The 24,968-nt window shown below is 48.4% G+C and overlaps 6 protein-coding genes across 12 annotated transcripts; 3 read left to right on the forward strand and 3 right to left on the reverse strand.

Annotated features, from left to right (window-relative positions):
* The first annotated feature begins 329 nt into the window (after positions 1-329).
* On the forward strand, positions 330-7,676 carry LOC111077010 (DNA polymerase zeta catalytic subunit). Of its 2 annotated transcripts, XM_022371106.2 has the most exons (12): positions 330-521; positions 597-826; positions 890-1,134; positions 1,199-1,446; positions 1,513-1,966; positions 2,028-2,147; positions 2,206-2,628; positions 2,684-2,762; positions 2,819-2,914; positions 2,979-5,438; positions 5,496-6,590; positions 6,655-7,676. In XM_022371106.2, the coding sequence occupies exons 1-12, from the start codon at positions 393-395 to the stop codon at positions 7,268-7,270; spliced, it is 6,195 nt and encodes a 2,064-aa protein (XP_022226798.2). In that variant the 5' UTR covers positions 330-392; the 3' UTR covers positions 7,271-7,676. The 2 variants fall into 2 exon arrangements, with proteins under 2 accessions (XP_022226798.2, XP_022226799.2); XM_022371107.2 differs by lacking the exons at positions 330-521; positions 597-826; positions 890-1,134; positions 1,199-1,446 and having other exon boundaries at positions 1,843-1,970.
* LOC111077011 (protein kintoun) lies at positions 7,621-12,780 on the reverse strand. 3 transcript variants are annotated; one of them, XM_022371108.2, is made up of 5 exons: positions 12,646-12,780; positions 9,937-11,386; positions 8,875-9,880; positions 8,675-8,807; positions 7,621-8,451 (listed from the first exon to the last, which is right to left on the reverse strand). In XM_022371108.2, the coding sequence occupies exons 2-5, from the start codon at positions 11,153-11,155 to the stop codon at positions 8,251-8,253; spliced, it is 2,559 nt and encodes an 852-aa protein (XP_022226800.2). In that variant the 5' UTR covers positions 11,156-11,386; positions 12,646-12,780; the 3' UTR covers positions 7,621-8,250. The 3 variants fall into 3 exon arrangements, with proteins under 3 accessions (XP_022226800.2, XP_022226802.2, XP_022226801.2); XM_022371110.2 differs by having other exon boundaries at positions 7,621-8,448; positions 12,646-12,779; XM_022371109.2 differs by lacking the exon at positions 12,646-12,780 and adding an exon at positions 11,868-11,942.
* A 462-nt stretch (positions 12,781-13,242) lies between these two features.
* LOC111077014 (activin receptor type-1) lies at positions 13,243-16,651 on the forward strand. Of its 2 annotated transcripts, XM_022371112.2 has the most exons (7): positions 13,243-13,348; positions 13,826-13,943; positions 14,087-14,122; positions 14,227-14,302; positions 14,368-15,026; positions 15,095-15,731; positions 15,788-16,651. In XM_022371112.2, exons 1-7 carry the CDS (start codon positions 13,288-13,290, stop codon positions 15,935-15,937), a joined length of 1,737 nt encoding a protein of 578 aa, XP_022226804.2. In that variant the 5' UTR covers positions 13,243-13,287; the 3' UTR covers positions 15,938-16,651. The 2 variants fall into 2 exon arrangements, with proteins under 2 accessions (XP_022226804.2, XP_022226805.2); XM_022371113.2 differs by lacking the exon at positions 14,087-14,122.
* Positions 16,583-18,780, reverse strand: LOC111077013 (tubulin--tyrosine ligase-like protein 12). Its single transcript, XM_022371111.2, has one exon. It carries the CDS (start codon positions 18,512-18,514, stop codon positions 16,634-16,636), a length of 1,881 nt encoding a protein of 626 aa, XP_022226803.2. The 5' UTR covers positions 18,515-18,780; the 3' UTR covers positions 16,583-16,633.
* Positions 18,781-19,076: 296 nt separating this feature from the next.
* On the forward strand, positions 19,077-21,109 carry LOC111077015 ((Lyso)-N-acylphosphatidylethanolamine lipase). Of its 3 annotated transcripts, none has more exons than XM_022371116.2 (2): positions 19,077-19,212; positions 19,739-21,109. In XM_022371116.2, exon 2 carries the CDS (start codon positions 19,805-19,807, stop codon positions 20,975-20,977), a length of 1,173 nt encoding a protein of 390 aa, XP_022226808.2. In that variant the 5' UTR covers positions 19,077-19,212; positions 19,739-19,804; the 3' UTR covers positions 20,978-21,109. The 3 variants fall into 3 exon arrangements, with proteins under 3 accessions (XP_022226808.2, XP_022226809.2, XP_022226806.2); XM_022371117.2 differs by having other exon boundaries at positions 19,078-19,189; XM_022371114.2 differs by lacking the exon at positions 19,077-19,212 and adding an exon at positions 19,222-19,492.
* Positions 21,110-22,164: 1,055 nt separating this feature from the next.
* Positions 22,165-23,606, reverse strand: LOC111077016 (lysosomal aspartic protease). Its single transcript, XM_022371118.2, has 2 exons — positions 22,588-23,606; positions 22,165-22,527 (listed from the first exon to the last, which is right to left on the reverse strand). Exons 1-2 carry the CDS (start codon positions 23,491-23,493, stop codon positions 22,267-22,269), a joined length of 1,167 nt encoding a protein of 388 aa, XP_022226810.1. The 5' UTR covers positions 23,494-23,606; the 3' UTR covers positions 22,165-22,266.
* Between the last annotated feature and the right edge of the window lie 1,362 nt (positions 23,607-24,968).

The raw sequence follows: 24,968 nt of genomic DNA on the forward strand, positions 1-24,968 counted from the left end.
ACCGACAAAAACACTTGTTTAAAATATTAACACATCTTTTAACAACATAGCACCATTGCAGAAGCTGTTAACATAAGCTTGGATCAAAAAAGCTACCGCATTTCAGCGGTTCTTTTAACATTTTAACAGTTTTTTTTTTAGTTGATTCTCTGTAAAGCCGTTCCGCAACATGGTCACCAAATGATCAACACTCTGAAACCCTGGTGGCTTCACATGTTTAAGGGGGGGTTAGGTGGGCTAAGCTCATTATTAATTTTTGGTATTTTAGTATATTTAATACATTTTTGGTATATAACGGTATATTTCTGAGGGTCGGACTTTTTATCGTATAATTTCACAACAAACAAAAGCCGGGCTATTATTTCTTGACTCCTTATTTTATCCTCGCGACAATGACAGCAGCACCTGGAATCGACGGAGTGTACTCCATTCGCTTGGTCATAGCGGACTTTTATATGGAGAAGCCGCAGTTTGGACAGGATCCCTGCTACTCGGAATTGCGCGGGAAGGAAATCAAACGAGTCGGTTTTCCTTAACTTGATTGTATTCCTTATATTATGATTCCTTCTAATTGCTACTGAATTGTTTGTAAACAGGTGCCGATCATTCGCATATTCGGGGCTAATTCCAGTGGACAGAAAACCTGCATGCATGTGCACGGCGTGTTCCCCTATTTCTACATACCGTACGATAAGAAGGACTTCGAATCCTTGGAACGGGGCATCCTACAGATTGCCATGCACCTGGACAAGGCACTCAATATATCACTGGGGCAGGGCAGCGCCAATGCTCAGCATGTGTTCAAGATCCAGTTGGTCAAGGGCATGTGAGTGAGGCGGATCGGTTCATCCATTCATGAAACAAATCTTACTCATGTCTTACTTTTCAGACCGTTCTATGGCTACCATCGTGTGGAGCATCAGTTTCTCAAAATATACATGTTCAATCCACGCTTCGTGCGACGCGCCGCCAACCTTCTCCAGAGCGGGGCCATACTCAGCAAGAACTTCAATCCACACGAGTCCCATGTGCCCTACATACTACAGTTCATGATCGACTACAATCTGTATGGAATGAGCTATCTGCATGTACCATTGGAGGTGCTCAAGTTCCGTCGTAGCCATGAGGATGAAGGCAAGCTAGTGCTAGCCAGACTGTTTTCGTAGGCCCTTTAGCCAAGGTCTTATGCATTTTTCAGTGATTCCCTATCCAAATGTGAAGCCCGAACAGCTGCTGGAGATTTGCAGCGTTAAGAAGATGGCCTGCAGCTCCTTGGAAGTGGACGTCAGTTCGAACTTTATACTGAATCGCTTTCAACTAGTCGCCAAGGGCAAGGGCAGTCATACAAATCCCGGCATTGAGGCTATCTGGAATGACGAGAATATCCGGCGCCAAAAGCTGGCCCAAAGCTACGCTGCAGCCGCCGATGAGCAGAAAGTCAATGCGGTAGGATCTTGGTTACTGCTCCTCGTTAATGTATGAAAATGATTTAGCTGGCATGTGCTGCTTTAGATTCCAGTCCTGCAATTGCCGCCCACGCAGCCACGACAGCATGTGGAAGTCGCCGAGAGTGATGTTTTCTACCGCACGGCTCTCGAGAGCAAACTGCTTACCCTGGAGCAGTCGACGCTCTCCGACCAAACACTGTCGGATCAGACGCATCTCGGCAATGCCACCATACAGACCACTTTGCCGCCCAGCAGCAAGGAGCAGCGACGCACATTCAACCTGCAAAAACTGATGGCCAATGCTGTTTATCCCGAGGAATGCTCCCAGGATCAGCAGCAGCTGCTGGTCAACGCATCGTTTATCCAGAATCATATAGCGAGCAGCAGCAATATCAGCCTTTCTGGCGCTTTCTTTGCAGAAAAGGACGAGTCAGCCAACATGGATGAAACGCTGGTGGATGAGGAACTCGTCTTGAGCCTGACCCAGCCCCATGGAGCTGTGCCACACGATGCCACCTGTAGGTAAACCAGAAACTATCAATCTCTAATCAAGCATTGATTTCCATACCTCTGCTTCAGTGAGGGAAGAGGACCTGGAACTGCTTGACGTCCTGCAACAGCTGGAGGAGCAGAGTGCGAATGAATCGCGCATTGATTTGGACAGTTCGTTGGCGCCCCTGTCGCAGCAACACAAACACTGTAAGTGCGCCAATTGGTCACTGTCACAGAATAGCTTCATTTGATTCTTTTCCTTTAGTTGAACTAACTCCAGAGCTGTTGGACAAGGAGACGGCCGCAGCTGCTGTCGGTCCCCACTTGGCATCCGATGAAGACTGTGATTCTGAGGAGGAAACGAACCCAGGGAGCAGGCATGACTTCTCCACCGCCCTGGACGATATCGATGAGCTGTTGCTCAAGCTAACTCAAAGTCAACCTGCATCGAAAGGACAGGGGGAGCTAGATCCCACACCAAAGCTGCCGCAGATCGATGGCTCGGATGATCACCAGCGCACACCGAAAAAGTTGAGGGGCAAGGCGAATGCGAACGGGAGTCCTCCCAAGACACCCACGACACCTAAAAGAGACAGCCTGTTGAGGTCTCCGCGCACACCCAAATCCAGTGCCGCCAAGAAATATGCCCCGCTGCCTCTCACCATCGGCAGCAGAAGCTCCACGAAGAGTGAGTACAGCTAGGTAGATGGTATGTGCCTCTAATTGCCCCACATATATTGCAGAAAGTGATGTGGAAGCGACAGGGACAGCCATGAACCCTCGACTTAGTCTGCAGCTCGACCAACAACCAGGCACACAAGGGTATGCCAACTGCCAGATACTTTTGGACAGACTGTTCCTCATGCTTTCTCTTTTAGTGCTGAGCTGTCGCTGGGCAAGAAGCTGGCCATGACGGAGCTGCGCCGCAAAAGTGTCGAGGAGTCGTCAAACAGTTTCGTCCTGTTGCAGAACGAGTAGGGAAACAAGTTGCCTTCTTCCCATTGAGCAGTCAATTAAGAATTCCGTTTTACTTGTTAGCTCCACTCCACGGCGCAGTACCAGGAGACTCAGCCGCAATCTGGACAAGACTCACCTCATCTGCTCCTTGACACCGCGAGTGAAAATTCCCAGGCTCACGGATCTGTTCGAAACAGCTGTCGATGCTGAGGAGGTGCAGAAAATGCCACGTCGTAGTGCGCGTCATCAGGCTGAAAAGGAGAGTCCTTTGGGACCAGAGGCCAGTAAGGGGAGATCCCAAAAGTCGAAGAAAGTCCAAGCTGAATCCTGTAAAGATTTAGTTACGCCCAGTCGGATAATACGTAAAAGTATTCGAAAAGAAATCGAATCTGAAGAAGCCCAAAATGTGAATCTCCAGCAAGGCAAGGAGGCGGAGTCTGTTCCTGAAGAAATGCCAGAACAAGAAGCGAAACCCAGCGAGGCGACCACCCTACCAGTTAGCGATGATGAGGCGATCGAATCCGATACTGAAGGCGACCAAATGTTCACCAAACTACGAAAGACACCGAATCTGAGGCGTCTGCGAAGGAGTTTCCGTTCGGAGGTTTTGACCAAACAGCACCAGGCGACGCCAACCACAGGGACTCCTCCTCCTGCCGAACCAGTCGAGGGCCAGACCACTCCACAGCTGAGTCCCATGAGCAACGAGAGCCACACACCGGAGCTAATGAAGAGCTTCTATGAGCACTCACTGATCGTGAACAGTCCGTCGGTATTTAGTGATCTCATAGACAGTCCCCAGCCTTCTCCTGCTCTTGCACCTGCCACGCCAAAGGCTGATGATGCCTTCGTCATTGCTCCCTTGGAGCTGCCACCCACCTACGATGAAGTGGTACGCGGCTGCCGTAAGCTGGACATACCCGAACACGAGTTCCAGCAGCCCTTCTACAGCAATCCGGCCGATGTGAGCAAGGTAACCGAGGTGGGATTCCTGGTCCTCCACATTCCCGGCAATAAGCTCAACGACTGTGATCCCTTCCAAAGCGTCCTGGGCAACGACAAGGGCTTGGCTGCCTGGCGTCGTCAGCAGCTCATTGCCATCGGCGGACCGGCCATGCTGCAGCGTCATCGAGGCGAGCAGCGCATCCGGGAGTACTTCAGTAGTGGCCAGACGATTGCCATTCAGCCGGCACAAAGTGCGCCCAGTCGTCAGGAGGCCAAGATCTGGCTGAAGGCCAGGGAGCTGCTGCGGCAGCGGGAAGAGCCAGAGAGAGGCAACGATGTCGACAGTCCGATCAAGGTGAAGCGCCAGAAGATCACCATGATGCTGCAGAACGATGGAGGCGACGCTGACAGCGAGGAGGATGTTGATTGTAGCCTCAGCCTCACACCAATTTCCCAGGCAAACGCAAAAGCAACGCCCATAAGCAGTAAGGGCCAGAAGGCCTCGCGTTCCACACGCCGAACCAAACTCAACTTTAAGGCATCCTTGGACGAAACAGGGGAGCCCCAGCAGGTCGCTGGAGGCAGCAGTCAGAGCAGCGACCAGAGCAGCGTGTCAAGCAGTGCCGCACAGGCGGAACTGGATCGTACCTGCTTCCTGCGGCAGCTGGACGGTCCCCACCAGGAGGGGCACCACGAGCTCAGCTTCGGCTTGAGCCATGCCACGCTGGACAACACGTTTGGCTTCAAGGTGAATCTGGAGAACCTGCAACAAGCCAAGGCGGACATTGAGTGCAACTATTTGACCATAATGACGCTGGAGGTGTTTGTGCTGACGCGCGGGGAGCTGCAACCCGATCCGATGCACGACGAGATCCGCTGCCTGTTCTATGCCATCGAGCACAGCCTGCCGGATGCGGATGCGGAGGGTTCGCTGCCCAGCAAGTCCTGTGGCTACATTATGGTTAACCATGCCCAGGATCTGCTCAGCGAGGGACTGATACACGGCCTGGACAAGGACATTGATGTTCAGGTGGTATCCAATGAGGCAGAGGCCATGGAGGCTCTGTTGGCACTGTGCGCCCGCTGGGACGCCGACATCTATGCCGGCTACGAGATCGAGATGGCCTCCTGGGGCTATGTGATCGATCGGGCAAAGCATCTGTGCTTCAACATAGCCCCCCTGCTGTCGCGCGTGCCCACGCAGAAGGTGCGCGACTTTGTCGACGAGGATCGGGAGCAGTTCACCGACCTGGATGTGGAGATGAAGCTCTGCGGCCGCATACTGCTAGACGTGTGGCGACTGATGCGCTCCGAGATTGCCCTCACCTCGTACACCTTCGAGAACGTAATGTACCACATCCTGCACAAGCGCTGTCCCTGGCACAGCCCCAAGACGCTCACCGAGTGGTTCGCCTCGCCCTGCACCCGCTGGATCGTGCTGGAGTACCATCTGGAGCGTGTCAGAGGTACTCTGGCGCTGCTCGATCAGTTGGATCTGCTGGGACGCACCAGCGAAATGGCCAAGCTCATTGGCATCCAGTTCTACGAGGTTCTGTCGCGAGGATCCCAGTTTCGGGTCGAGAGCATGATGCTCAGGTGAGTCAACGCCGAGTTTAGTGTTCTTTGGTAATCTTCCAATCGCCTTTTTTTCAGAATTGCCAAGCCCAAGAACGTGGTGCCGCTCTCGCCCAGCGTCCAGCAGCGGGCGCACATGCGGGCGCCCGAGTATCTGGCGCTGATCCTGGAGCCGCAGTCCCGCTTCTACGCTGATCCGCTGATTGTGCTCGACTTTCAGAGTCTCTACCCCAGCATGATTATTGCCTACAACTATTGCTTCTCCACCTGCCTGGGCCGGGTGGAGCATCTAGGTGGCAGCTCGCCCTTCGAGTTTGGCGCCTCCCAGCTACGCGTGTCCCGCCATATGCTGCAGAAACTGCTGGAGCACGATCTGGTCACGGTGTCGCCTTGCGGCGTGGTGTTTGTGAAGCGTGAGGTGAGGGAGGGCATCCTGCCGCGCATGCTAACCGAGATCCTGGACACACGCCTGATGGTCAAGCAGTCGATGAAGCTTCACAAGGATAACTCTGCCCTCCAGCGGATTCTGCACTCCCGTCAGCTGGGTCTGAAGCTGATGGCCAATGTAACCTACGGCTACACGGCGGCCAACTTTAGCGGCCGCATGCCGGCCGTGGAGGTGGGCGACTCAGTCGTTTCCAAGGGCCGCGAGACTCTGGAGCGGGCCATTAAGCTGGTGGAGGGCAACGAGGAGTGGAAGGTGCGCGTTGTGTACGGCGACACGGATTCGATGTTTGTCCTGGTGCCAGGCCGCAATCGGGCAGAGGCATTCCGGATAGGCGAGGAGATAGCCCATGCCGTCACCGAGATGAGTCCCCAGCCAGTGAAGCTGAAGCTGGAGAAGGTCTACCAGCCCTGCCTGCTCCAGACCAAGAAGCGCTATGTCGGCTACATGTACGAGACGGCCGATCAGGCGCAGCCCGTCTACGAGGCCAAGGGCATTGAGACGGTGCGTAGAGATGGCTGTCCGGCAGTGGCCAAGATGCTGGAGAAGGTGCTCCGCCTGCTCTTCGAGACGGCGGACGTTAGCCAGGTGAAGCAGTACGTCTGCCGGCAGTTCACCAAACTGCTCTCCGGACGGGCCAACCTGCAGGACCTCATCTTTGCCAAAGAGTTCCGCGGACTCAATGGCTACAAGCCCACGGCCTGTGTGCCCGCCCTGCAGCTAACGCGGTGAGTAGAAGCTGCTGCTTTTATTCCTACATGAAACAATCTCCTCAACAAATCCCTTAAACAGAAAGTGGATGCAGAAGGATCCCAGGCGCATACCGCGACGCGGCGAGCGCGTACCCTTCATCATTATCAACGGGCCGCCGGGCGTGCAGCTCATCAGACTTGTGCGTAGTCCCCATGAAATTCTGGCCAACGAGGGACACAAGATCAATGCCATCTATTACATCACTAAGGCCATTATTCCGCCCCTGAACCGCTGCCTGCTGCTGGTGGGAGCCGATGTCAACGATTGGTTCACCAGCCTGCCGCGCAAGCTCCTCATGATGCCCGCCCTGGCCACGGCCAATGAGTTGGCCAGCGGTCGGGGCGCCAAGTCCACCATCTCCCAGTATTTCTCCACCACCAGCTGTGTGATCGATTGCGGCCGCCAGACCAAGGCCGGCATTTGTCCCGAATGCCTGAGGAACGCCACCAAATGCGTTGTCACGCTGTCCGACAAGGTGGCTCGCCTGGAGCGTGGCTACCAGCTGACGCAGCAGATCTGCCAGTCCTGCTGCGGGCGTGCGGGCAACCTACAGTGCGACTCCCTCGACTGCCCCGTGCGCTATGTGCTGGAGGTAAAGCGACGCGATGTCCAGCAGATTGGACACATTCGCAGGCTGCTCGAGGAGAATTTCTGAGAAATTTATATGTCGTCGTGTTTTATTATTAATTGTCGGAATTTCACGGATTTTATCAGACATTTCATCAAAGCCACGCAATTATCGGGTTGCTTGTACATATATTTGATGGTGTGGTTTACCTTTCACTGGCTCTCTTTCTTGTTCGCCTGTGAGGATATAACTGTCGCTACTACGATCATTTCTCAGCGAGTCTCAAACAACAGGGGCACAGCAATAGAATAGAGATTTCCTATTCTAACGAATAACGAACCTACACAGAAAGCAGCCAGCTCACAATTTCGTAGTCAGTTCTTCATGCACATTTAATTGACCAAAATACACTGAGAATAATCTTACGATCCGTCACATACATGTATATTCGTATATTTTGTAACTTTTTGCACGCATAAAAAAGTTAAAATTACATTAATTCTTTTTTAGCCAGTTTTCCTACACATTTAAAATGGCTTAGACACTACTTGTGGGGGGTCTTGTTGCTCTTGTGTGTGTTTATAATACTAGAGGAATTTGTTAACTATTGATATTTAAGCATAATTTTATGATTGTTTTGTTGTGTGTTCTGTTCTTGAATGAATGTTGAAATAGTATGTATGTATTTAATGTGATTAAATAATGCCTCAATCTGCTGCAGAAATCAAAGAAAGATAATTTTTTAAACGAGTTCACTCCATCGTTCCTTCTAGGCCATGAATATGTGCATGTAATAGGTATAATAAATGTTAATAATTATTCAACTGTGTGTGTTTCACTTTTGATTATGATTTAATGCTACAATTAAACAATTTCATTTCAATAGTTAACCAAATTTATAACAATTTGTGTATGATTTAAGGTATTTTCGTTATTTTTGGATTTCTGATTTTGAGCAGTTTGGGCAGAAGCATCCAACAAATTACAATAATAAATATTAAATTGAAAATAAAATATTTTCTGTATCTTAAGAACTACAAAAAAATACGCCTCTTTCGTCTCTTTCTTTACATCTCATCATCGTCTTCATCATCCATTTCAAACATCATGGAATCATTCTTGGCATCAGCATCGACTTCCTCCTGGCGAGTGCGATAGGATTTTGAGTTGCTGTCGTTGCGGTGGGTGGCAGCTGCAGATCCAGTCAGATCCAGTCCGCTATCGTGCAGTTTGTTGCTACCGTTGCATGATGATGGTTCCCCTTGCTGCTGGTTAACAAAAAAAAGAAAGACAATAATTAGTTTGGGCAGATGAAATTGGAGTGAGAAATCCGTTTGAACTTTGGATCCATTTAAATCCACAAATCGAGTTGAATAAATATTTGGCGTCTGGACAAACAACGACATTTCGCTGATGGACACTAATTGAATTAACAGCCGTAACAAGCTCTAATTAACGAGATCGGATCAGTCCAATCTGCGTTGATCTTACCTTGAGGGCAGTGCCACGGGTCTCCTCGTAATCAGCCGAATCGCCCTCGCTGAGGCGACGCTGCTCGGCACGCAATTTGCAATTGCGACGCTTCTGGTTCTTCTTGCGCTGACCGAGAATGCTGGAGTCGTGTCTGTGGAAAAAAACACACATAAATTATTGCAAATTATTATACATAGTTGTTTATTGTTAGAACTCACCTGAACACTTGCTTCATGATTTGGTCATTAAATCTAACAGTCTTCTTGCAGCTCTCCGATAGGCCAGCCTCGGCCTGATCCTCCTCGGGAATGCCACTGAAGGATTGCGAGAACAGAGAGCCCGAGGCATCCACAGAACACGAGTGGGAGGAGAAGCCACAATCATCGATGGAGGAACAGCTGTCCGACATTGAAGGCCTCGGACCGTAGCGACTGAACCGCTTGAGAATACCCCTATTGGCATTCCCGCTGCCAATGGTGCTATCGTTGCACTCAGAGTAGCTGCGCTGCTTGCGCTGCGGCATAATGGGTGTGGTGGCATCCTTCTTGCCACCAAGCGGATCGTTCTGCTGGACGAGCATGTCCTCACATGCGGACTCCGAGTAGGAGCGCTGCTTCTTGTTTCGCTTGCGTTGTTTTTTGCTTGGCTTTTTATGCTGCTGCTGCTCCTCATCCTCCTCCGTGGTGTTGATGCCCTGTGGTGGGCGTACGGTGATCACCACGGCATCATCCGTGCGCATTATCTGAATGTCCATGGGAGGATTGGGCTCGCACTCATTATTTTGATCGGTCTTTGGCTTGTAGTGCCCATAGACCTGATACTCTTTGAGATCGTTGGCATGCAGACCGGCCAGATAGCTCGGTGGGGCCTCGCTCTCGGCACCCAGGAACAGCTTCATTATCACATTGTTGTCCCAGGCCTCCGCTTCGATGCTTTCGATACAGTGATCCTCCACGTACTCCTCCATATCCGGGGACGGCAGCTCCATGTAGAAGCCATAGTGTGTGGGATAGTAACCACTGCCGATGGTGGCAAACTTCAAGGATACGCTCCGCTGCGTCTTCAATGTCACGATGGAATCCGGCTGGACGTGGGGCACGTCCAAAACAAAGGCCATGGCATTGTCCAGCACATTGCAGACGAATTTGGGCAGTTGATAATGCACGGAATCGTTTAAGAACGCACTCTGTGCCAGGGCAGGCGGATCAGGGGCCGTGGCGGTTGCTGTGAATGATTGGAGATGAGATTGGGGATGAGAGCTGCTCGAGCGTTTAACCTACCTATTTCGAGGGTATCCGGCATGTCCCCATCGGCCCCTTCATCCTCCTCCACGGGGGACTCACTGTTGGAATGCAGCTCCACTCCGCTGTCCTCGCGGCTGAGGTAGCGCAGAGTGTCGTGCATCTGGCGCTGCTGGTTAACACTCTTGCGCACCACGGGCAGGGTTATGCTGAGGCGACGCTTATCCGTATCGAAACGGGCATTGCCAGCCTTGTCGTCAACAGTAAAGGGCAGATCCACCTTGAGACGATACTTGGCCCCCAGTCGTTCGCTCAACAGGTAGACGGACTTGGCGGTGACATCCAGCTGGCAGTCGGCAGTGGATCGGAGCAGGGGCAGCTCAATCTCCACGACAAGGGAGCGCGGCATAGTCACATGCAGCTTGGCATCGAGCTCATCGGTGTACTCGGACAGGTCCACGTCGTGGCTCTGCATGATGGAATACTTGGGCACAGTGAACTCTGGCACAGGTGTCGTCTTGGTTTTCATGGGTAGAATTTTGGGCTCTGAATTGGAGGCGGGTGGCTTCGTGGGGTACATATGCTCGAGGGGATGCGGTTCCTGCTCCTCCGGTGTGGGATCGGTGGCCAGCTTGCGTATCACAGTTGGTCGGGCTATGCCCTTGTAGTCCAGCTTGGGATACTTCAGATTGGCACGGTCTAGGGCGACCTCGTACTCGCGCTCCACTGCGTCCAGCGCTGTGTCGATCAAAGCTTTTCGAAACTGCGAGTCGCGAGTGGCCAGATGCAGGGCATCCGGATGGAAGACCACATCAAAGACCTTGCAGTGGTTGTTCTTTGCATCGCAATCGTCCCGTCCCGCCGTCTGCGCCATGGGTATGGACCAGCTTAGGCCACGACTTCCCGTCTCCGGATTCGTGTCCGCCACGCTGTTGGGCCGGGCGACCTCCGGCGAACTGGCAATGTTGATGAAGCATTTCAACTCACCGTCAATGGACGTCTTCACGACAAATCCCGGCTTGGGGTGTACGAATTTAACATCAACGCCCCGCTCCTTTTCCAGCTGGGTGATCTCCTGTTCGTAGATCTTGCGGTTCTCCGGGTCCTGAATCTCCTCGACATATTCGAAGAACAGTTTGCGGAACTCCTCCTTGCTGAGCGCCTCGCGAATGGCCTCGAACTCGTCCTTGGTTATGTCGGCACGCTCTTCATTATGGCGCTTTGAGTGTTTATTACGTGAGCCGGCGGCAGTCGCCATAGCGCTCTGGTCTGACAATCACTACACAACGGCTCTCTTGGATCTATGATCGCTCCCTTCTCACTTGCACTTGATTATTTTTTACACAAATATTAATTTCTGGGGATTTTATAAAATTTGATTTTGGGGGTGGGGCTGTATTTTTTAGGATATAGTATTACTTAAAACACTTGAACACTTTGTTTTTCCGTTGAAAATGCGTTTAAAAGAGCGTCAAGTCAAGCTGTGCTTCTGGAAAGAGAATACGGGGAACGAAATCAATTAAGAACGGCTGATGCAATGCCAGTGGAAGTGTTGGAAGGCAGTGCAAACTTTCCATAGTGATAACGGAAACTAGCGGTACATATGTATGTATTTCAGGCTTTTAAGATTTTCACCTACAATTGTCCTAGGTCTTAACTTGCCCCCCTTTTAAGAAAATTAAATCTCACCCATATAAATATAGGTATCACGAAATTCTAATCAGCAGCTAAAGTTAATCATAGAAATTTTAATTTAATGACGCAGTAAGGTCGTTTGCCAAAATTTGCCGGCCCTACTGTGTATTGGTAACTTTTACAGTAGTGGTAGTGGTAGTCGGCGGCGAAACGCAGAATCGAATTATGTAAGCAGCGTGCTGGTCCACGCGTATTTTATTTGCTAAGCAATAAATAAACAAACTGCGTAGTTTCAATTCTTAAATCCCTCTCCCTCTGCACCCCTACTCGCTCACTTGTGTTTGTGTTTATTACGGTGCTTGCGCGGCGAGCGAGAATTTAGGAATGAGACGTGAGCTACACGAAATGCCGGCTGTTGGGGTCGGTCGGCACAGAGAGAATATCAGCGTGGAGGAGCTGCGCAGAGAGGGGCTCTGCTCTTGATAAGCGAAAAAACCACTTGCCCCCAATTGTTTGTATTTGCCTTTGCTGTTAGCGAGGTTCTTTATGTATCCCATATACATAGTGTGATTTGTTGCGCAGCCATACTAAAAATGCACCCACACCCGTAGATACGTACATATATGTACCAATGATAATAATGTAACATGTATCCATATACAAACACGAGTCTGGAAGGGAGCTAAGGAAATTGGAGAATCTTCTCACATACACAATTACACATGTTCGTGTGTATCTTTCCTGCCCCCGAGGAAACCTAGGAAAATTATAACAGTTACGTGACCAAACACATGTTCGGAGTGGAGTGGGGAGAAATGAAAACTCTGTTTGATCGATAAACAGTAAAACTAATTGATTTTCTCTAATGTGAAACCGGTCGGACTAAACTTGATATTGAAGGAGCGCCTATACTGGTCGGCGAAGAAATCATATGTATGTAAACAGCCATCGACAGTCCTGAATATATGTACATACATATCCCTACAAACATATGTAGGTTCCAGGCCTTCCCATGTATTGAATGTGCAACAACAAATCTGCATCGACCATTGCAGGCCTACTTTAGAGTCTTTCTCAAATTGGACAACATCTTGAATAGGAAACAGAACTTACCTCACAATTAATTCAATCTGTGTTTAGTTTATCAAAATTAAACTCAATTTTGCTACGTTCAAATCACTTTTTTTAATAGTTTGTCTGACGTTCTAGAAACTATTTCGTTTCGGCTGGACCCGGCTCACGTGGTGTGTGTGTGTGTTTCCCATGGAAAATTGGGATATTTTTGAATGCAGTATTTATTTGGTATTCTGTTTTGGCGCTAAAAAATCCCTGTTTGGTATATTTGGCCAACGGAATTTCTGGTAGATTTGGTATATTTTGAATCAAATAATAAAACTAAATTATTGGTGAGTCGGTATGAAATGATCAGAAAATTGCCAGTTTCCAATGCATCATATTCTCGGAGGTAAATTTAATCAAAACCAGCATTGGTCACACCACCCAAAAAACGGAATGAAGCAACAATGAGTCTTCATACGTAAGATACATGCGGATCACACCAGAAAAAGCGATCTCTTCACCTCGAAAAGGTATATATATATGGTATATACCATTATATACCAGGAAGTTGTTCAAAAATACCAGTTTATACCATGATAAAATAAAATACTGTTTGCTCAATTTTGGCATCAAAAAATCTTTACCATGGAACCTTGAGATCCTTTGGTCACACCACCCCAAAAACGGAATGGAGCAATGGAGTCCAATTTATTTTTAATTTTTCTATTGTCGGTTTTGATATGCAAAAATGCACGAGGTACGTTGAATTCGGTCTCGCGTATTAGCTGGATGTATCAGCTATCAGGAGCATATCACAGACCGCCCATACGGGCGTTTCAGCAGCTCCTACAAAGTGTTTGAAAAAGTGCCTACGGCTATGGCTATTGTGTGTTTTTGGACAGCCCTGATTTGTTTTCATATGCTACTGTTCCGACCGATTGTGCTGCGTATATGTCTAAGCGGGAGCTGAAAATATGTTGGTTGCATTCAAATGAGCGAAAACTTAACATACTCTGCCTGGGAAATGGCATTATATAAACGGGATTGTATGCTTTCGTGGGCGTACGAAGCATAAAAGTGCATTTTCTTAATGATTTACTCGCGCACACACCCGCACGAACTCACACAGATGCGCCGTGCGTATACAGAACTTTGTGTGTGGTGTGTGTACGCGAAAGAGAGAGATAGAGAGAATGTTTCCGTGTATGTGTAACGTCTTCCTGTTGTCTTGCAGCTGAAATCAGTGAGCGCCTGCTGGAAGAGAATCAGGAAATAGACATGGAACTGCCCGCTCATATGAATGGAAAGGAGTTTCCAGCCGTGCCACAGAACTCGGTGCAAACGCATCCCAGGTGACTTTCATAAACAAATACATATTTAATTAAGATTGGCATTCATTGGTTATTATATTCATCATTGGCATCCCGGCTAGAAATTCCTATTGCTAATCCATTTTAATCTAATCCCATTTCTCACGCTGCTTGTCTCTGAATAGGAGACACATTAAGAGTAAGCGACGCATGAAAAGAAGGTAAAATCCACGCTTGAGGGATTATCTGTAGCTTGAAATCATACTCGCAATATTTTTTTACCTACTTTTTCGCACTTCGTTAATTACCATTTGTCTATAAACAGATACAAGTGCTACTCGTGCGATCCGCCATGTCTCGATCCCTTAGAGCTGTCACACACATGCCAGAATGCCATTCAGGTGAGAGCTGTTATTGAAGCCACGAGTCCATGCCATTGACGACGGTCTTTTTATATTTTCTTCAGTGCTGGAAGTCGCGCACACGGGATGCCGATGGCCAGGAGAACGTGAGGCGGGGCTGCACAACCTCACCGGAACAATTGCCCCTGATCTGCAACCAGAATTCTCTGAACAAGCTTAACGGACCGACCAAGCGGAACGCTGCCAAGTATAACGTTGCCTGCTGCACCGGGGACTTCTGCAACAGCGGAGATTTCCCTGAGCTGCCGCCGATCGTCAGCGGCGATGTGACAGTCATAACAGCGGACACCAGCAACATCAGCAAGATGTCCGCCGCCATTCTGGGACCCTTTCTGGTCATAACATTGTTGGGCGCTGTGGCCATTTATTATATACGGCGGAGCCACCGCAAGCGGTTGGCTGCCTCGCGCACCAAGCAGGATCCCGAGTCGTATTTGGTAAATGATGAGCTGTTGCGCGCCACCAGCGCCGGGGACAGCACCCTGCGTGAATACCTGCAGCATTCGGTGACGTCCGGATCGGGCAGTGGGCTGCCCTTGCTGGTGCAGCGCACCCTGGCCAAGCAGGTGACCCTAATCGAGTGCATCGGGCGGGGAAAATACGGCGAGGTGTGGCGCGGTCATTGGCATGGCGAGAGCATAGCAGTCAAAATATTCTTCAGTCGTGACGAGGAGTCCTGGAAGCGGGAAACGGAAATCTACAGGTGAGAACAGGCCACTTGGTGCTAGAATTTTCAAGTAATAGCTAATCGCTGGTCTTGCTTTCTTGCAGCACTGTTTTGCTGCGCCACGAGAACATACTCGGCTTCATTGGCTCCGATATGACGTCGCGGAACTCATGCACCCAGCTCTGGCTGATGACACACTATTACCCGCTGGGATCGCTGTTCGATCACCTGAACCGCAATGCCCTAAGTCACAACGATATGATTTGGATCTGCCTGTCGATAGCCAACGGCTTGGTGCACCTACACACAGAAATCTTCGGCACTGAGGGAAAGCCAGCCATGGCCCACAGAGACCTGAAGTCCAAGAACATATTGGTCACTTCGAATGGGACCTGTGTGATTGCCGACTTTGGCCTGGCTGTCACCCACTCGCATGTCACGGGACAGCTGGACTTTGGCCACAATCCGAAGGTCGGCACAAAGCGCTATATGGCACCCGAGGTTCTGGATGAGAGCATCGACATGGAGTGCTTTGAGGCCTTGCGCCGAACGGATATTTACGCCTTTGGTTTGGTCCTGTGGGAGGTTTGTCGCCGCACCATTTCGTGCGGCATTGCTGAGGAATACAAAGTGCCCTTCTATGATGTGGTGCCCATGGATCCCAGCTTTGAGGATATGCGCAAAGTGGTCTGCACTGACAACTACAGACCCTCCATTCCCAATCGCTGGAGCTCAGATCCTGTATGTTAATCTTTCCAATTGTCTGAATTAAAAGTCTAATCCGTTTTGTTTTGCAGCTGCTGGCCGGCATGTCCAAGCTAATGAAGGAGTGCTGGCACCAGAATCCAAATGTTCGTCTGCCAGCCCTGCGCATCAAAAAGACTATACATAAGCTAGCTTCCGCAGATGAGAAGATACGCTTGGACTTTGACGAGGCCTGCGTTTAGCTCTGGTCTGGTTGTAGTCGATAGTTAGTTGTCTAAGCGATACATTAGTTGCATTCACTTAGATGTTAGCGGACTAGTGTAAGATTCATTCATTTCATTGAGGTTTTCCCCTTTGCATTTTCACACACTATTAGCTGGTAATTGTATTATTCAGAGTTAAGCCAAGACGAATGAACGAAGAATGGATTTCATTTCTTATGCTCTTCTACGAATGAACCTTCTTGGTACGCATTGGAACGTATTTATTTCATTTTTGATTTCCCTTTGACTTCTTGGGTGCCTTATAAATTGCCTTACAATTGTATATTCATGGGAATAACTTTTACAACATTTACTACATCGTTCATCAAGTGCCATTTGCAATTGAGAATTGTAAAACATTTTAGCATTAAGCCCCTCTCACTCTTTGAACTTCACACAGACAGAGGCAGAGACAGACTTTGTTCACACTTGAATTTGTCCTACCTTATCCAAGCTATGATAGACCATAAGTTATATAGACACACCACCCACTGACTACTGACTTGCTGTCTGTCCTAGATTACGCCCTAAGCATAAGCATAACCATAACCATATTTAGTTATCATCCCGATCCAACGCATAGAAGCATACACCTATTTGTATATTGTACAAAATGCAAATTAATTAAGTTTTTGTATAGTTTAAATGAAATGAAATACACGTATAAGCGATATATTAGTTGAGTGGCGTCAACAGTCTAAAGATCTCGTCATTGTTCTCGTCCAGGAAAAGCAACTTGAAAATGTCATTGAAGAAGTTTGGATAGTAGTCGCAGGCTCGCTTGCAGTCGGGTGTCCAATTGATTTCCAACAGCTGCGGCTGCATGACTTTCTTCTCCTCGTCCAACCATCGCAGCATGATGTCGGCGGCATAGAGTGCCCGGGACTGGCGGCAGGGAGCCAGTCCGCAGGGTGGTGGCTCCTGGCAAGCACACTGCAAAACCTCCAGCAGCATATCACAGATTTGCTGCTCGATGGCCGTCCAATCATTGCCGGGATACTGCTCCTGCCAGAGAGCCAGGAAGTCATCGCATTTGACATGATGCAATTCCGCCTCGTCTTGGTAGTTCATCACCGTGTAGTGCTTCTCGTAGTCGTCGAAGTGGTCCAGCGAGAAGGGATGATTGGCAAAGCGCAAGAAGAACTTCCGATGAACATAGGCCTCCAGCGGCTGAACGCTCTTCAGCAGTATCACATACCGAATATCGAACTTCACCCGACAATCCAGCTCTGTGCGACGAAACAGAACGGGTCTCTCGATGTACTTCTGGGCAATCTTGGGGCCAGTGGTGGGCAGACGCACAATTTGCTTTATATTGTCGGTTATGTAAGTGTCCAGACCGCGAGCCAGGTTCCAGGGCTTGATGATCCAATGGTTGTCCAGACCTTTGACTGCCCTCGACTGGTAATAAGCGACAAATTCAGTCAGCTCTGTCGACAGATTGTAGGTGGTGGGCAGCCAGGCGGGATATGTCTCCAGGCTGACTCCATCGTGATGCTCTTTGGCTGCCCGACGACCCACAATGCTGAGCAAATCTTTGATGGTAATCACGTATTCAAAGGGAAACTGATTGACAAACTTGCTGGGCGTCTGCTCGGAGAATTCCTCAAATGCTTTGAAGTGACGGGTCAGCCACAACACATCGGCTTCGTCTTCATCGTTGACCAAGACGAACTTTTCATCTGTCAAATGCTGCCGGACCACTTCGTATTCGGCATAAACCTTTAACGAGTCGCAACGATTCGGTGCTGGCAAGGGATTGGTGTTTCTCTTCGGATACGTTTCTGGTATGTGTCCGCTGGTAAAGTAGTCAGCACTGGGCTCCACCTGCAAGAAGCTCTCGCCAGTTAGATTGTCGTCGCGCCAGGGCAACAGCAGGGCAGCTCTTTGTGGCGCATCCTTGGCCACATACTCGATCACATCGCGCGTCAATAGATCATTTTGCTCGCAATCTTTGATTGGAAACATAATACTATACGTGGTGTGGGTATCTAGGTAGAGCAATGGCACAATGCGGAAATTCGGATCATCTGAGTGGTTCACGGCCGATCCTATTTCGTCCATCACATACCAAATGGGTATGCGTTCCTCATCGGAGTTATCCCCCTGGAGAATGGAATAAGCATGACAGTACCTCCACAGACGTTTTAGTATCTTGTCAACGCGTTGCTCGTGCTCCAGGTCCACGCCGGTCATGGCAGACAATCGATCTGCCAGTGGGGGGTTCTGCTCCAGTGTCTGGCGGGCGTTGTTCAGCCGAAAGGTCCAACAATGGTCTATCAAGTAGACGGCAAGGGGATCGCTGGCTTTAATTCCCTGTTCACGGGCCACTCCCAAGGCGAATACTGGGTTGGTGCTCTCGTCATCGTCGGCCGGCTCTTCGTCCACATCCTCATCGTAGTCAATCAACATCAGTTGCAGAGCCTCGCCGGCATCAAAGGTTTCTGTGGTCAACTTCCGATAGAGCGCTGGCCAAAGGTGCACTGGCACAGACAAAGAGTCCAATTGGGACTTGTGGAGAGCCACAAATTCATTGTATTTATTAATGCCATCCATGCCGCCGCGTGCGATTAGATATGAATGTGAATCAGAGTCCCGTTTAGAGTGACCGTAGTATAAGGGTTTCTGCTTCTTCCTCACAACTCTTCTGGAAAAAGGTTATCCTTCCAGTTGTTGATCCATATGGCTAAGTTTGGTCTACGCGGTTTTGTGATAACCAGTTTTTTAAATCGATCGGATTCGATCGACAAAAGGCAGTTATGTTATCAAAATTTGTTGTTATTCGGCTACAGGCGAGCATGTTCACGGTTACCAGCACTGGTATGCTGTTGTGTCACCGGAGCCGCATTTGTTGTTTATTTGCTGCCACCTGCCATATAAATCATATATTTTTTGTACATGCATATTTTAAATTTATTTTCCAGTAAATATCCTCCATGGCGGCAAAAAAAGTAATTGTAAATGTATGTTCCGATAAACTGTGTTTAAATGCAGTGCTGGCAAACGATGGCTTAAACAGCTGACAATCTTCCAGCTGGTTGTGTGACCAGAGCTGCAATTGTTTTTGGTTTTTTGTTTTGTTAATGTCGCCCCTGCCCCTACAAGCACTGAATCACAACAAATCTATTTCACCATTATAATTGATAAGAACCCATTAGACCGAGGCATTACAGTCCAGCCAAACAGAAGTTCAAAGTCATCACAACTCGACAAACAGCTGGCGAGGAAAGGGTACAACTAGATTTTACTTTCATGTCAGTACATTTAAATTTCTGAGCTCTAGGCGGTAGCACACATAAAACACGCATATGGTGGAGGAGTGATATTAATTTTCAGTATTTGTGCGCATTTGCTTCGCTTTGTCCCTTTCTAAATTTGTGCAATTTCCCCCGCGCTGACGCAACAAACTTAAGAGTGACTAAAATCTAAATTAAGAGCAGAATGAGCGAGCTGACATTGGGAAGTGATGCCAACATCGCCAAAAATGCTACATCCACAGTCGCGCAGAGATTTAATTCGGGAATGGATCTAGAGGTAAGGAGCAGCGAATGCGGAAACCAAACAAAACAGGAAAATCCATGAGCTTGGGTATCGATTTCGGTCCAACTGCGCAATTGACTCTCGTTAGTTAAGTAATTCGTCTAACGCGTGGCCTGTGCTGGGGGGATGGACTAGACAGGGGGCTAGGCCAGCGCTCAGTTAGCATGACATTTATATTTATGTACATAAATTGCTGTTCGATTCGCCAACATTTAAATGTGATTTTTGTTTCTCTTTCAGGATCCGAAAAACAACGGTTTTTGGCTATGGAAATGGATATTTAACTGGACATCCAGCTCACCGATCATGTTGCGCACCGTCGAAAAGAAGATTCTCTCGTATCTGAAGCTGCCGTATCGTGGATTTTTCGTGGACATTGGCCCGGCTGTGGGCGATGCCGACAAGATATGGACAATAAGCATGAACACAGAGTCCAAGGAGGTGCCGTTGGTCCTGTTGCATGGCTTAGGTGCGGGCATAGCCCTATGGGTGATGAACCTGGATGCCTTTGCCAAAGGACGACCAGTTTATGCCATGGACATCCTCGGCTTTGGCCGCAGCTCTCGGCCCCTCTTCGCCAAGGATGCACTGGTGTGTGAGAAGCAGTTCGTCAAATCTGTCGAGGAGTGGCGACGCGAGATGAACATCAACGACATGATCCTGCTGGGCCACTCGATGGGTGGCTTCATAGCCTCCAGCTACGCCTTGAGCTATCCAGAGCGCGTCAAGCATCTGGTGCTGGCCGACCCATGGGGATTCCCCGAGAAGCCCACAGACCCCAACAACACCAAACAGATTCCCCTGTGGGTCAGGGCCATAGCCAGAGTGCTGACCCCGTTGAATCCGCTGTGGGCCCTGCGCGCAGCTGGACCCTTTGGCCAGTGGGTGGTGCAGAAGACGCGACCAGACATAATGCGCAAGTTCCAAACCACAATAGAGGAGGACATCAACCTGCTGCCCCAGTACATACATCAGTGCAACGCCCAGAATCCCAGCGGGGAGTCGGCCTTCCACACCATGATGCAGTCCTTTGGCTGGGCCAAGCATCCGATGATCAACCGCATCAAGGACGTGCGCAGCGACATACCCATCACATTTATATACGGATCCCGCTCCTGGATCGACTCCTCCTCGGGCGAGAAGATCAAGTCCCAGCGGGGCAACAAAATGGTGGACATCAAGATCGTAACTGGCGCCGGCCACCATGTGTACGCGGACAAGCCGGACGTATTCAACCGCTATGTGAACGAAACCTGTGATATGTACAAGGTGCCAGATAGCAACCTAATCACCCCGCTCCAGCTAATCCGTGAGTCGACAGAGTCTGACGAGGAGCGTGAGCCAAGCCTGAGCACCGCCAAGACCGTTGAGATCCAACCCGAAATAGTGACCGTCGCCTCCAGTGAGGATTTGGCGGCGCCAACGGACGCCACAACGACGTCCGATGACGATCTGGCGACCAATGTCAAGTCGAAATAACAAGTTCAAGTCCCAGAAGCACGCTACCCTGTATCTACTAGTTTAGTGTCTTTGCCTAGTATTAAACGGTCACCTAACGCCCTATCTATCCAAATTCTATTTTTATTGTCTAATAAACTCATTGTTTACAAATCCACTACATAATGGCACTATGTCCGAGTGTAAGTATCTGTACAGAGTTCTCGGCGTTGGCCCATTCGTGCTTCGTGCTGATTCAGTCAAGGGTACAAAGTACGCTCCATGGGCACTATGACCGCACATGAGAACTTTCATTGACGATTCCAAAGCGATATAAACGTATTTATATATGTACATATTAAGAGGTTCGCCAAAAAGCTCTCTATGGAGTTTTATGCTGAATGTTGGACGTCAGAGTTAAGCCTAATCCGGAAGAGCAGAGCTCACACGCGTCAATTGTTTTCAGATCGTGCTATAGGTCTATAGGCTATCTCGTAGCCCAGGCAAAAGCCTATCTGATAACAAACTAGAAATATGTAGGTGAAACAGGAGCGGATCTATCTACGTGAAGCAAATGGCAAACATTTAAAATTAAATTTAGCTGAGGCTTAAAGAGAGAAATTCCATATTAAATGTCCCTTTCAGTTGGTATGTATTAATTATACAGAAATAAAGATCTGCCAGTTGAAAATGTGAACAGCTCTGGAGGTTTCATAGCAGCCAGCTTAATCGTTTCATAGCAGTCAACTTTCGACCAAAATTATTCAAGTCATTTCTGTATATCATGGTTATTTAATACTGGGCGATTATAGAACTGATTGATATTGAAGTTGACTCAGTCTGCACCTCGATGGCAAGAAGATACTGAAAAATGTATGGACGAGTGTTGGTACTGCTGAGTCCCAGTAAATTTCTTATCAGCCTAAGCTTTCTACATCCCATTATGCATACATGTAAACGAATATATATTATATAGATTTAATTAATAGTCAGCGGATCGTGATGCGCTGTGCCAACCTCCGTAATTTTCATGACAAATGCAATTAAAAAAATCAACCACAGAAAAATCGTATATATGTACATTGTACAATGTACATACATAATATATTAAACCATTCTCAAGCCTTATCAAATCACAACAAAGGGAAAAAAAGTTGTGCTGATAATATTGCAAAAAGTTGATCGCCTGTCGCGACAATAACAACTCCGGAGCAAACAAAGAAATGGTATACATAAGGTAATATTTATTTCACGATTTCAATCGAGGAAAAGTCCCAATTGAGGGCGCTATAAAGTACACTTTAGTGTTGGAGTATAATGTATTTAATTGTTCACTTAGCATCTGCAAAGCCCACACGGTCATTGCCCATGTCAAACTCGGTGTAGTATTTGCCAATGAAGACATCACCCAGAATCCAGAGCGGTCCATTTGGTGGGGGGATGTCAATGCCCATGAAACCAGACAGACAAATGGTTTTGCCCATTTGGGCCACACGGAGAATATAGTCCTTGCCCTCCAGCTCAAAGGTTTTGCCACCCAGCACGAACTTGATGACCGGCAGTTTGGGGATCAAGTCGCAGGAAACGATATACTAGAAGCAAAATACAGACTAGAATACATTTCCGTTGGGCACTTCAAGTTGAAAGCTTACCTCGCCACCAATAATGGGGGTGCCACCAATCTTCTGATTGATCGAGGTCGCCTCAGCCATGGGAGCGGCGATGAGAGAGGTGCCAGTGTCGGCAATTACTTGGCAGCCACCTTTGCACAGCTCCAGATCGCCAATGGCGGCCGAGTCCATTTTGATTTGCCAGTAGGCCTTGCGGGTGACGGGCAAGTAGGTGAAGTCTCCGGTGTAGTGCTTGGGATCGGAGCCACCGAAAATGATTTCACCACCCTCAGGGCTAGCCGGATCTCGATTCAAGTAGAAGGAGAACACAGGCGACGAGATCAGGCCCTGTTCGTACATTTTGTAGAATGGAGGCTTGACTCCATCCACAGAGATGGAGCTGTAGCCGAGTCCGAGAATGCCGTCGAACTTGGCAGCGACAAACACCAGACCGGGCTCGCTCAGTGCCTCAGCAAATGTCTGACCCTTGATGTCCAGGCCACCCATCGATAGTGTGTCGGTGGATAGGTAGCCGGAAAGACTGCCCGAGCCGTACTGGATGGCAAAGGTGGTTCCGTTCTTGGCGTAGGTCGACGACTTACTGGCATCATATTTGTTGTGCATCAGGCAGGCAATGTTGGTCAGATGGCACTTCTTGGACGGCACCCACAGATTCGATGAGCCGGTGTCGAAGACCACCCTGAAGCTTTGCGGCGGAGATCCGATCGATATGGGTCCGTAGTATTGGGCATCCATGTAGTTGGACAGGGGTTCGGGCACATCGCCTCCTCCATATCTAATGCGCAATTGTTTCAGCTCTGTACCAACATCGGCGAAATGTCTGCGGGCCGACTGGAATCTATTTAGCGGCACTCGCAGCAAACGCGAGTTGGAATCGGCCACGGCCAAGGCCAGGCAAGTGGCCAGCAGCAGTAGAACCTTCTGCATTTCGGCTGCTACGAATAGAAATATGAAATTGGTTTTTTAAGCTGCACACCTCCACCGGCACTGCAATAAAAACCGTTTTGTGCAGTTAATTAAATTTTGCGGGGCAATGATTCAGCATTGAAAACAGGCTAAAATTGCCCTAAAGCGTATTATCACAATATACTACAAATTTGATGAAATATACCAAAAAATGTATTAAATATACCATTAATATACCATACAAATACCATCACCTGGCACCAGATCTAGCTTTCTGGCTTCCTAGAATCTCTTGTGTGTACCAATTAATGGTATGGATCATTAAGTTTATTTTATTTTGTACCACTTTGTATGTTTAAGTATTATTTTTCGTATTTTATATGCTGGATGGTGCTAGTGGGAGTAGGTCATTTTACATATGAAAAACCGTTACCCCGAGATGTGTCCAGTGTGCGTAGGCTATAAGCGGTATTAAAATACCAGATCTGAGTGCTGATGACTGCCAGAAATTGCGACAGATGTCGCCATCACTGGCATGTAAAGAGCGGGAAAAATCGCAAAAAAGTGAGAAAAACGTTTAAAAATAGTAAAATACATTGTACAGATGTTATTTATTGATATTAGCAAGCGAATATATTAATATGAAATATTAAAACTGGACTATGAGATTGTAGGAGAATGTGCGTCGGCTCTCCAATGGTCGTGTGTCCGCGATGCTCTCACCAAACACACCTGTGGCACATAGCTTCCTAAAAAGATCGCGAAAGTGCAACTTGCACGCAATAGTCCGATTTAATAAAAAGGTGATAAATAGCATATAATAAAAAGATTGTACAGGTAATATATTATCCGTTTATTGATATTAACGTACGAATACACTAAAATACTGCTCTAATGTTACCGAACAATGAAGGTTCGGCGCGTGCACATAGCCGGCTCCCCAATGGCCGCATCCTTTTTCTTTTGCAACAATGAACTTTTCTACAATACATTTCAATAATTCCGAAATTTATGCGATAAAATAATCGCTGCAACCCCTTTGGGGTCTCTTTCAACATCAAAGTCCTTTGCCTCGCACCCACGTGCCTTCAATGCACGGGACAGCGTGCCCTCGCAGTCCCTTTTATTCCTACATAATTGCAACATGTGTGGGTGAGGGGGCGTTTGCAGACAATTCTCACGTGGATTGAAGCCACCATCTCGTCTGCCCTGCTATTGAAAAGGTGCAAAGATTACACTTCTGGAAGCTGTCCATTCCTTTGAGGTTTTATTGTGTGGTATGGTTGTGGTTTTGCATAAAAAAAATATGAGAAGCCATTGAAATCAACATTGTGTTTTGCGTGGCGGGGGTGAGGTACGCATACATATGTACATGTGTGTACATATGTATGTATTAAACTCTCTACATGTACATTCCTCTCACTGACTCCTCTGTTGGACTTGCTTTGCAGATTCTAGAGTCTATCTCACTATCACTCTCCTTTTTCTTCTGCTTC

The sequence above is a fragment of the Drosophila obscura genome, unplaced genomic scaffold (assembly GCF_018151105.1).
Source record: "Drosophila obscura isolate BZ-5 IFL unplaced genomic scaffold, ASM1815110v1 contig_186, whole genome shotgun sequence".
NCBI lineage: Eukaryota > Metazoa > Arthropoda > Insecta > Diptera > Drosophilidae > Drosophila > Drosophila obscura.

What these genes read in the sequence shown, in the direction of transcription:
- LOC111077010 (XM_022371106.2), top strand. Translation starts at nt 393, where the DNA reads ATGACAGCAGCACCTGGAATCGACGGAGTGTACTCCATTCGCTTGGTC. An exon ending in CAGCAGAAGCTCCACGAAGA is followed by an intron (nt 2,629 to 2,683) that starts GTGAGTACAGCT and finishes CATATATTGCAG; the next exon opens with AAAGTGATGTGGAAGCGACA. An exon ending in GTCGAGAGCATGATGCTCAG is followed by an intron (nt 5,439 to 5,495) that starts GTGAGTCAACGC and finishes CCTTTTTTTCAG; the next exon opens with AATTGCCAAGCCCAAGAACG.
- LOC111077011 (XM_022371108.2), bottom strand. Translation starts at nt 11,155, where the DNA reads ATGGCGACTGCCGCCGGCTCACGTAATAAACACTCAAAGCGCCATAAT. An exon ending in GCCGGATACCCTCGAAATAG is followed by an intron (nt 9,881 to 9,936) that starts GTAGGTTAAACG and finishes AATCATTCACAG; the next exon opens with CAACCGCCACGGCCCCTGAT. An exon ending in ATCATGAAGCAAGTGTTCAG is followed by an intron (nt 8,808 to 8,874) that starts GTGAGTTCTAAC and finishes TTTTTTCCACAG; the next exon opens with ACACGACTCCAGCATTCTCG.
- LOC111077014 (XM_022371112.2), top strand. Translation starts at nt 13,288, where the DNA reads ATGGAGTCCAATTTATTTTTAATTTTTCTATTGTCGGTTTTGATATGC. An exon ending in CGGGAAACGGAAATCTACAG is followed by an intron (nt 15,027 to 15,094) that starts GTGAGAACAGGC and finishes GCTTTCTTGCAG; the next exon opens with CACTGTTTTGCTGCGCCACG. An exon ending in ATCGCTGGAGCTCAGATCCT is followed by an intron (nt 15,732 to 15,787) that starts GTATGTTAATCT and finishes TTTGTTTTGCAG; the next exon opens with CTGCTGGCCGGCATGTCCAA.
- LOC111077013 (XM_022371111.2), bottom strand. Translation starts at nt 18,514, where the DNA reads ATGGATGGCATTAATAAATACAATGAATTTGTGGCTCTCCACAAGTCC.
- LOC111077015 (XM_022371114.2), top strand. Translation starts at nt 19,400, where the DNA reads ATGAGCGAGCTGACATTGGGAAGTGATGCCAACATCGCCAAAAATGCT. An exon ending in ATTCGGGAATGGATCTAGAG is followed by an intron (nt 19,493 to 19,738) that starts GTAAGGAGCAGC and finishes TTTCTCTTTCAG; the next exon opens with GATCCGAAAAACAACGGTTT.
- LOC111077016 (XM_022371118.2), bottom strand. Translation starts at nt 23,493, where the DNA reads ATGCAGAAGGTTCTACTGCTGCTGGCCACTTGCCTGGCCTTGGCCGTG. An exon ending in CCCCCATTATTGGTGGCGAG is followed by an intron (nt 22,528 to 22,587) that starts GTAAGCTTTCAA and finishes TTTTGCTTCTAG; the next exon opens with TATATCGTTTCCTGCGACTT.